The sequence below is a fragment of the Elgaria multicarinata genome, chromosome 7 (genome assembly GCF_023053635.1).
Source record: "Elgaria multicarinata webbii isolate HBS135686 ecotype San Diego chromosome 7, rElgMul1.1.pri, whole genome shotgun sequence".
Lineage (NCBI taxonomy): Eukaryota > Metazoa > Chordata > Lepidosauria > Squamata > Anguidae > Elgaria > Elgaria multicarinata.
Window position 1 is genome coordinate 69,298,745 of NC_086177.1, and position 10,584 is coordinate 69,309,328.

Below are 10,584 nucleotides of genomic sequence, written 5' to 3' on the forward strand. Positions count from 1 at the left end.
AGTCCTTCTAAGGGTGAGCAGCTAGTGACCTCTACGTTAGATGTAGAGATGCTCTTGCATCAGAAACAGCATCTGTAAAATAGTCACATGTGACCAATGCATTACCCTCCTCCCTAGGGCTGCTAGCATATGATCTCACAGAAAGAAGGGGTTGCAGAATACTGCATTGCAACAACTGGAACACAGTTCTGGGGTTTATTCACAAAGGCACTCTTTATGTACAGGGGGCGGTGAAGCAACCCACAATGGTCCCAACACTGAGAGCCAAACTGCAAGATTCTTTGGGCATTGAGAGGCTCTGTCAGCCCCCAAAGCAAAGACCAGTTTCAGAAATTCCCTTTGAACTGTAGAAGGGCAGGAAAAGGTTACGGTTTCCCTTTCCACACTTGTAGTCATCCTGATAATTATTAACTCTCCCTCCACACACAGAGCTGATGATATTTGCATTAAAAAAAACTTGCACATTAATTATAAAGATGCTCTTAATGTCAGTAGTCCGACCTTTAGTTGCTAAGAGGGATATGCTGAGGTTTAAGCCTGCCTGGAAACTAAACTTTCATGAGATTCTGCACCTTCACAGGATGTAGCCACATAAGGGCCAGTACCCCCCCCTTGGAGGTCCCAGGATTTTTCAGCTGTGATTGTAAAAGAATTAAAAATGATCTGAAAAAGGTGTTGCAGCGTGGAACATTGCTGTTCAAGGTTCCAGCCAGCCATGTCCTTTTACAAGGACACCCCACCCCACATCACTGAGCATTCTGTCACCATTGAGCATGCTCAGACCTCCTTGGGCCCTTTTTGGTGGTAGTTGCTATTTTGCCCACTTAAAATTTGTTCCTTTTATTTATTTATTTTCCTCTGTGGCTTTCCGTGAACTTGTTGATGCCTCCCTCTTGTTTCTTAGTGGCCTTGTTTTGCCAACAGTCTTGTTAATATTCATCAGCTGAGTTTGCTATTAGAGCCGAGGTCTTCACCATGATGCTCCTAGGAACATAGGAAACCATCTTAAAATGAGTTAGACCATTGGTCCATCTAGCTTAGTAATGCCTACTAAACCTCCTATCTAATCTGGGAAAGTTCTGAAGGACTGTATTCCGTCTGTCGGCATAGCCAACATGTGATTAATTAAAAGTGGTAATAAAGTTTTGATTCTATTCAGTTTTTATTGTTAACTGCCTTGAGCACCATTTCTTCACAGAAAGGCAAGACATAAAATAAAGAAATAAATGTAAGCCTACTCAGAAGCAAAAAGGACAAGGCTTCAGCATGTCTAATCAGAGGTAAGTAGGCCCAAATCACTCAGCAACACTTCAAAATAGCATCCCAAATACCAAAATTCTGCATGTCTAATCAGAAGTAAGAATGAACAGCATGTCTACCCAAAAGTGAGCAAGTCACAGAAATAAGCAGGCCTGAATCACTCAGCATCTTATTCCCCAGGTTCTGACCCCTTTCCTCTGCTGGAAAAAGCTTTTACCTCATAAGAACATAGGGAGAGCCATGCTGGATCAGACCATAGGTCCATCTAGTCCAGCATTCTCTTCACACAGTGGCCAACCTACAGGAAACCCACAAGCAGGATGTGAGAGCAACTGCATCCTCCCACCCATGTCCTCCAGCAACTGGTGTACATAGGCATACTGCCTCTGATTCAGGAGGAAGCATGTAGCTATCAAGGCTAGTAGCTGTTGATGGCCTTCTCCTCCAGGAATTTGTCTAACCCTCTTTTAAAGAGTTCCAAATTGGAGTAAGATGTGAACAGTTTGTATGGTGAGTGTTAATGCACTCAAAGCTCCATCCGGCAAACGTTTGTTACTGGGCACTCACAGTTTGCTCAGGCCCCTCACATGACGTTGACTGCCTCCTGCCCCTTCTGGCCTTCCTTGCGCCACCAAAAAACCTCTCTTTAAGTCCTATGTTTTTTTTAAACTCGGAATCGCTCTCTCCTGCTGTGTGCAGCAGAAGCAGCGCAATTAAAACAGTGGACTCAATGGGCCTCATGCTCGTTGTGTACTTCCTCTTCTTGAAAGAGAAAGAAACTTGAGGAAGGAGAACACGGGCAGAGAAGCAACGGTAGGGAGCGTGTTAACCCCTGGTGTGATGGAGCTTTAAGACAAGATGGCAAATGGAAGTTGTGTTTTGACTGTAAACAGAGACAGAGCTTAGAGATATGTCTTTACTTTTTGAGAACCTAAATATCCTGCAGACTAAAAAAATAAACAAATGCAGAAGATAACAAATTACTTCATTTTTGCTTAATTTCTAAAGAAAAAGAGAGGGAAAGAAAGAAAACCAAACTTGGAAATCCCAAGCCCTCATGTGGCACTGTTTATTTATTTATTGCATTTCTATACCGCCCAACAGCCAAAGCTCTCTGGGCGGTTTACAAAATTAAGACAATTCAAAGTATAAAACAACAGTATAAAGAGGGGTGCAGCCCATGGAGTTTGTCTGGGGGCAAAAATGGTCCCACTAACAGCTCTCCATCCAGCCGCAGCCACTATAAAAAGAGAAGGGAGCTGTGTGAATAGCTAATGGTTCTTTTGATCAAACTGGACAAGTAAACTTTTAGTGTTGGTGCTCCCTAGCTCTAAAATGGGATCACACTGATGAATGAGGGATTGCCTTTTACAATCCAGACATGGTGGCCAGCTCTTAATAATTTTTTGACATAGATTCACTCACACTATTATGACTAAATTCAACTAATACTGCTCAGTATTTCCCATTTGCAAAATAAGGTAAATGTTTTTTACGAGATCTTTTGTATAACGTTGCCTGTAATGTGTGGCTTGGCTCACTCTCTTGAGTAATTCTGCATTAGTGTTATTAGTTTCTGTTTGAGCCTGGCTTGTGTTTGGCTGGAATTCTCCACATGGCCACATTATCTCCTTAACCCTGCCCTGCCCAATCCAAATGCTCATGGATTCATCTCATTTTCATCTGCAAGATGCTGAGATGGAATGAGAACAGTGATTTGGCGAAGGAATACAATGATGTAATGGAACAACTGACAAACACCAAGCACTTATTTACAAACTTTTATTAAAAAATTATTTCTTCATACAACCAGCGCTGTAATCTAGACTCACTTACTTGGGAGTAAGCCTCATTGAACTCAACAGGATTTACCTCAGAGTAAGCACACATAACATTGCACTGCATAGTATTTTGAAATAGTGTACTATCCATATTTTGGTACCAAACAATTTTCTTTGCTTGTACTTTCCTGCCTCTCACAAAATTCCTGGCTCTGAGTGAGCCTTAATCCTAAATATGTAGGAACGAGCTGATTACTCAGCCGCATCTACACATGCTTGAACCAGGCCTGTCTGTGGCAGAGCCCTGGCGCACAAATTAAATTGCATGACCAAACATCACAAACACAAGCTAGACCAACATATACAACCGAAAGTTATCTTGAAGTCACTTTATATTCACAAACTTCTTGACTACACCAAAGATAGAAATCGGGGGGAAACGGGGGCAATGCTGGCAACCAGATGAGAAAAAAGAAAAAATTGTTACAGGACGTGGGAGGACAACGGAACAGCCATGAAGATTGCATTTAAATGTGTGTCTGGCAGCTGGATCCTTTTCTCAATCTGCGTTTTTACTTCAGAGTAGGCACCTACTCGAGAGTAAAAACTAAAGACAGACACAAGAACTAGACCCACAAGAAACATCTTGACGCCGTCATAAATGCGTTTTAGGACTACAGCCGTGCGGAGCTTTTAAGAGCCGGGAACACGCACGCCCCGCAGTGCCCCGAGAAAACAAGCCCCGCTCGACTTCCGCGTTGGCGGCGGTGCAGAACAAAAGGGCAGCTGCGACGAGCAGACAGTTGGGGAGGAAAACACGCCGGCCACTTGCGCGCACGTTTCCAAAGCCGTGACTTACGTTTCGCCCCCACGCACCCTCCCCACTCCCGGTGCTCTTCGTCTCCCTTTCCTTATTGAGTAGCTCGTAGAGCTGGGCCTACGAACTAAGGAGGTCTAAGGGCTGCTGCCCCCTCCGCGTGAGCTGGGACGCTTCGATCAGCGTCCCCGGGCTCGGAGCGCATTCAGCAGACGCGCGACCTCCGCCCCCAGCCCGGCCAAGGACGGCGCCCCAATTCCCGGGCGCGCCTGCTCGCCCCCTGAACCCCGAAGGCGGCGGGCCAGCAGCCCGCCCTGGCTCGTCCGCCTCACTCACCTCTCCTTGGAGTAGAGCTGCTGCTCCTGCCGCCTCTTCCAAATGAAGGCCATGGAGTCCAGCCGGCTGCGCTTCCGCAGCGCCTCAGTTTTGTAACGAGCAGGAACCAGCCGGCAACACGGCAAAGACCTCGCTCACCGCCAGGGGCTCCCAATACTAGCCATCCGCCGGCCATTTATACCGCAGAGGCCGCCGCCGGCCCATTACGGATCACCTGCCCTTGATGCCTCCAGCCAGCGCGTCTGGAAACGGCTGCAAGCCGGTCTGGTGTGGTGGCACTCCGATGCTCTCGGTCTGATCTGGAAGACTTTGGGCAAAATCGGGAGAGTCCGGGTTATGCCTCGGCATCCAGCCACATGCCTGCAATGGCTCCCCAATCCTCCTCCACAGTACTGGGGTGGCCAGGGGTTCTTCCTTTACAAAGAGGACAGGACAGTCCTCCGTTTGCAGGGCTGCCCAGTCCAAATCCGGTTTAAAGTTAACCCTAAGGGGTAAGCAGCAGGGGGCTTGAAGTTCCCTATCAACAGTAAGTACCTGGACAACAGACTGAGCAGGTACACAGATATCACCTTGAGATGTCTGTGTATCTTTCTATGTCAATTCTAGTAATTGCTTCTAAATTTGTCTACATAGGTAAATTCAGAAGCAATTCCTATAATTGACATAGGAAGATAATATGTGCAAGTTTTATGCAATGTCCTCTCTCTCTCTTTGGATGGTATATTTCCTCTATTTTTGGCATGATGTAAGTGGCCACCTTATTCCCTCGTGACTAGCAATATGCTGCCTAGAAGAATAGTGGCACAACTGGGTGCAATAGGTTTATTTATTTAAATACAGCTGTACTGCTTCATATATTAAAATCTCTAAGGAGTTCACATTAAAGATCAGGGATACTCAGCCTATTTGGGGCCATGGATGCATTTGACAATTTGTGAAACACCTGAGTACCACCACAAAATTGCAGTCATTGGAGGCAGGATATGGGACAAGTAGCTTGCCCAAAAGACTGAGTACAAGGCAGAGGTAAAGGTCTGAGCTCCAACATACTAAACAACTCCTTTGAAGCCACAGTTTTCAGCACCAACAGAAACCTATTTCACAGCTATCCCAACTGCTGGTAAGAGAATGTGTTGTTGTTGTTGTTAAAGTGCGAAGGGTAGGGCAAATTGGCAGGCACCAAGAAAGGTGTCCAGGGTGCATTGGTGCCTGTGGTCACCATGTTGCCTACACATGATGTCATCTGCCTCCCGCGCCCCTTCCACCCCTGCTGGCCTTCCTTGCGCCGCAAGAAAAACCAGAAAAAGTTCAGTTGCTGCTCTCTCCTGCAATGTGTGGGAGAAGCAGCGTGATTACAACGGCCGACTGAATGGGCCTCTTGCTTATTGTTTACTTCCTGTTTTCAAACAGGAAGTAACTGAGCGACAAAACCAAGAGCGGAGAAGCCTTGGTAGCCAGTGTTTTTTCCCCAGGTGTGATGGAGCTTTAATACTGGCAAGAGTGGAGGCTTTTTAAAAGGGGGGATTAGCAAAAATCTCTCATCTCAAATCAGAGATAAAATATTTTCAGCAGGGTATTTCCTGCCACGAGAGAGGATGGCAGGCTAGATGGAGCCCTCTCACGGGCCCTATCAAGCACGCACTAAGTTATCAATGCTTAATTGTTATACGCTTTAGCCAAGCATTCGAGATCAGAATGTTGAAGGACTGCCTCCTCCCACATGAACCTATCCACTAATAATAATGGGTTCCATGTTCAAAGGCCTTGCCTCATGTTCCACTGCTGTGAGGTACATTTGGCTGGGCTGCAGGACAGGCCATTCTCTGTTGTGGGGCCTTGGTGATAAACCTCTCTTTTAAGACAGGTTTAACTTGATTGGATCCATTATTGATGTTTTTTAGGCAGGCAGTTAACACTCTCTTTTATTCTGTCATTTTGATTTATTTTAATTCTTACCTGCTTGCAGATCTGCTTTGGTTTTTGCCAGGTTTGAATGTTGTTTGGTTTTTATCATTGTTTTACGGTTACAAACCACATTTCAGGGCCAAAAGGTAGCATATCAGTGGTTTTGTGCATACATACACACATACATATTGATGTTGGCTTGGAACCAGAGCTCTGAAAACATTGCATCTCACTAACTATATCCCTCTAGTTATCTTTATTTATTTATTTAAAACATTTCTTGGCTGCCTTTCAGGGCAGAGGCCCTCACAAGACAGCTTATAACAATAAGATACATAAAATATTAAAAGCAATAAAAAGATGAAAACAATAAAATAGCAATTAAAACAATAAAATCATAAATAAAACCAGCAGGAACAACAAGAACAGTATTCATCAAGGGAATGCCATGGTTAAAATGTTTTTAAGGCCTTCTTGAAAGCCTGCAAGGGTGGTACATATATGTCTCTGTAACTTGATGCCTCTAATGGACATGACCTGATACACACTATCGGTCAAGAGGAAAGCACTGACATCTTTGTGTCAGTACAGTGTCAAAAACAGTAGTTCTTTGCTGTTGTTCCTCAGAAAGTACTCCGGGACTTCAGGCGGATCTTCTAGCATAGAAGTAGAAGATTATTTTGTCTTAATCTGAATCATCCCAGATTCCTAACCATGTGCAGTAATCCCAGAAATGTGAAGTTAAAACTACAGGCAGCAATCTTAAGTGTACAGGTGGGACTTTCCTTATTGGGTATGGCAGATGGAGTTGCACTTTTCTCGTTCTGCAGGCTGCAAAACAGCATCCCACGAATGCATGTGGTGTCGTGGGACAGAAAATGTGGCTGTGTTTTTCTAATGTTCAACATTTTTCTAATGTTTTTCCAAAACAATCATTTGATTTTGTAGCAATCAGACTTAACAGTTCTAAGTGCAAACATTGACAGATGACCACATTTTATACTTCCTAAAAGAAGAAAGAATGGAAATATTGTTTGCTTACAATTCTTCACTGCTGCCTTCCAACAGAAATGTTTTCAAAGCAGTTTACATTTAAAAATGTATGACTTAACAGTAAAACACTAACAGATGACATCATCAAACTCTCACTACAGACTAATCTCTAGAAAGATGACAGTTGCTGATATTTTAAAAAGGGAAGTTCCAGATTTCAATTTCAGTCAGGTGGATGGCATTAAAAGTAACAGGAGGCCTCTAGTTCCTCATTGTCTCTTTCTGCATTAGCAGCTGGCTAACTATGTATTCTAGTAGTGGAAACTGTATTAGAGCAAGTGGTTTGTGGATCGCCTGCAGTCAGAAACAGCAGTTAAAGTGCCTCTATCCAAATGCTTGAGCCAGCTGTTAGTACTCACCTGCTTTAAAATGTTGAAATCACATTCAAGGTGTGCTACTTGTTAAGTTAATTGGTTAGTACATTTTCCAAATTTGTCATGCATCTGTATTTCAACATTAAATTTATTTATTTATATAGTTCCCCCTCCTGCCATTAGACACCAGGTTTGCTCTGGAGATAAGCACATAAAACATCTTGATTTAGAGCTCCTCCTTGTGATCATATATGGTTATAACACATAGCATCCTTAAATTAAATTAAACATGCTGCAGGTACTTCATCTTAAAGTTAGTTAATTAGAGAGTCGGCTCAATAAAATTACTTTATTAGGGATTGACTGCCACAGAAATGAGTTCTCTTAAGCAGTTTAAATTGGTTAGCTCACTTTCTAATTGAAGACAAACGTCTTCTTGCAAACACAGATTACTTGTTTTTCTTTATTATTATGAGCCATTACTGTAAGAGTGTAGTTTGAAATTGGCCTCGCTTGCATTGCTAGTGTAACCTTTGGGGATCATAGAATCACATTTTAAATGACCCTGTAAACAACACAAAGAGAACCCCAGTGGGAATTAGTTATATATGTATGCTTTCAAAAGCCATGGATGGGCTTGTATATTCCTGGCAGGTCCTTCTAGAGTAGGAGTATGAATTGGGTGGAGGGGAGCCCATGCTAAATGTAGGCAGAGCAAGAGTCATCTCTCTTTTTCTCTTGAGATTATCACCATCTCTCTCCATCACACACACATATTTGCATGCATCACTCCTGTCCTTCCAATTATATGCACACGCACAAACTGACCTGGTTCGCACAACACTGCAAGCTATCATGGGTTATAACCCATGGAGGTTTGTCATGATGTCTGAACCCAGCAGAATGCAGGGTGGCTTATTTTTTACGAACAGGCCACCCTGAGAACCCATGGCTTTTTGTTGGGCTGTTGCGACATCTGAACTAGGCAGAGTGGGTTGTGCATGACTTGTTTGAAAGGGCTACAGAGGTGCTGGGCAAGAGGGGCAAAAAACCTGCCCACTCCTCGCAGTCCCCCCTTTTCCTCCATCGCCTTCTTCCTCCAGCTCAGCGCTTTGAGAGCAGTTGCCTCCCCGCCTGTTGATTATCGTGTCGTCTGAACCCAGCCTGAGTGTGTGAATGGATTCGAAGAAACACCCCTGCCCACATCTATCCCAGGTTCCCCACCTCTGTTCTAGAAGTCTAGTTTTTCTGAACGTTTTTTGAATAGAATACTATAGTATAAATTTGCTACCACAAGATTTAGTGATGGCTTTCAAAGGGCATTAGATAAATTCATGGAGGATAAGCTATATCAGTGGCTACTTGTCATGATGGCTATATATCACCTCTAGTGTCAGAGGCAGGGTATTACTGTGTACCAGTTGCTAGTGAACACAAGCAGAAGGGTGGTATTTTACTCATATCCTACTTGTGGGCTTCCCACAAGTGGCTGGATGGCTAACAGAATCCTGGAGTATATAGGCCGTTGGTCTGATCCATCTGACCACTGACCATCTGATCAACTGCTCTTGTTAAGTTCTTATTCACACCTGTGTGCCTTCATGGAATTGCTTTCGAAAGGGCATAGCTGAAAATCAAATACTGCATTGGAACAAGACCTTCAGTTATGTCTGGACTGTAGCCTTAGGAAGATGGTGGCTTTGTTTGTTTTGCTTTATTTTGTCTGTTTTGCTGCAGCATAAGGCCACAATTCTAAACACATTCACCAGGAAAGAAGTACATTGAACACAATAAGACTTACATGATAGGGAGGGCTGGAAGTGTTATCACCTGACCCAGCTTTTGAGTGTTTGCCTGCTCCCACCTTCCTCATAAGTCTCAAAGCAGTGCAGGTCACTAGAGGCGTGAGCCAAATGGTGAGAGCTGGAGGCCTTTGGCCTGTTTCTCAGGTGTGAGCAGCCACTGAATAGAAGGGTGGTAATCCTTTGAAGTCACAGTTGGTCCCAGACTGATACAGGGAGGAAATGCAAACTGGAATGTAAAAAAATCATCTGTTTCCTTTGCCCCCTTCTGTTTGCTGGACTGAACCTGAATTAAAATCTGAGGCTTTTGGACTTCATAACAGGCTCATGGTCACATGTAAGAAATTCAGATCAATTTTTATCATTTGATTCAAAGCAATTTAAATTTTATGTTTTCAGTACTAGAAATGTGCCTTTAAAAGCTAAGGAGTCTGTCATTCCTGTAGCTATTTGATATGAATGTTTAAATGTGGAAGAGTGTGTGTTGGATTCAAAATAAGAAATAGTAATCTTGAAGACTTCTCGGTTGTGGTTATATGGAGAAAATCATTTCCTTGAAATTGGGGGCATATTAGCCAAACTAGTAGTAAAAATGTTGCAAACTATAGAAGTTGGATCACCTTTTCCCATTTACAATATGGGTAGGAGGTTGTCGTAGCTAATTTAGATGAGATGATAAGTTCAAAACAGATTTTTCAAAAAGATGTTGCACAATCCTTTTCACAAAACAGCCTTCAGGGAGACTTATTTCCTCCAGGTTTAATTATCTGAAGCAAGAAATTCAAAGTTCCTCCAGAGAAGGGGTGGGCAATGTGTGGCCCTCCAGATGTTTTGGCAAACAACTCCCATTGGCCATCCTGGTAAGGCCTGATGGGAGTTGGGGTCCTCCAGATGTTTTGGCCTACAAGCTAGAGGCTCCCAAGATGAATCAAACTACAATAATGTGTCTTGTTTGAGCCACAGTGTAAAGAAGGGAAGTCAGTTTGTCAATTAGTATTTCAAGCAACCTCTCAGATTAGCTTGGTAGTTCTTCCTGTTCATGGATACTTTTCTTGTTTGAGTAATGAGTTCTGTCTGTCATTTTTCTGCACTTTATTGCAATGTAATCCTGAACATGTGTATTTAAAAGCAGTTGAGACTTTTTTTAAAAGAGTTTTTCTACATGAGGCATTTATTGCGTGCTCATCATTCTTTACTCACAAGTTCTTTAGACAGCATTGTGACTCTCCAGTTTCACTTTTGTTTTTTAAGAGCACTTTCACAGTTTTTCTTGGAGGGGGGGGATGGAATATTATTTGTGAAAGTGAAAACAAGTG

The 10,584-nt window shown here is 43.3% G+C and overlaps 1 protein-coding gene across 1 annotated transcript in view; it reads right to left on the reverse strand.

Moving 5' to 3' along the window:
* The window catches only part of NSMAF (neutral sphingomyelinase activation associated factor), a 46,003-nt gene extending 41,669 nt beyond the window's left edge, over nucleotides 1-4,334 (reverse strand). The window contains exon 1 of the mRNA XM_063130753.1: nucleotides 4,195-4,334. Coding sequence (XP_062986823.1) covers nucleotides 4,195-4,247 — 53 coding nt within the window. The 5' untranslated portion in view covers nucleotides 4,248-4,334. The remainder of the gene's footprint in view (nucleotides 1-4,194) is intronic.
* Between the last annotated feature and the right edge of the window lie 6,250 nt (nucleotides 4,335-10,584).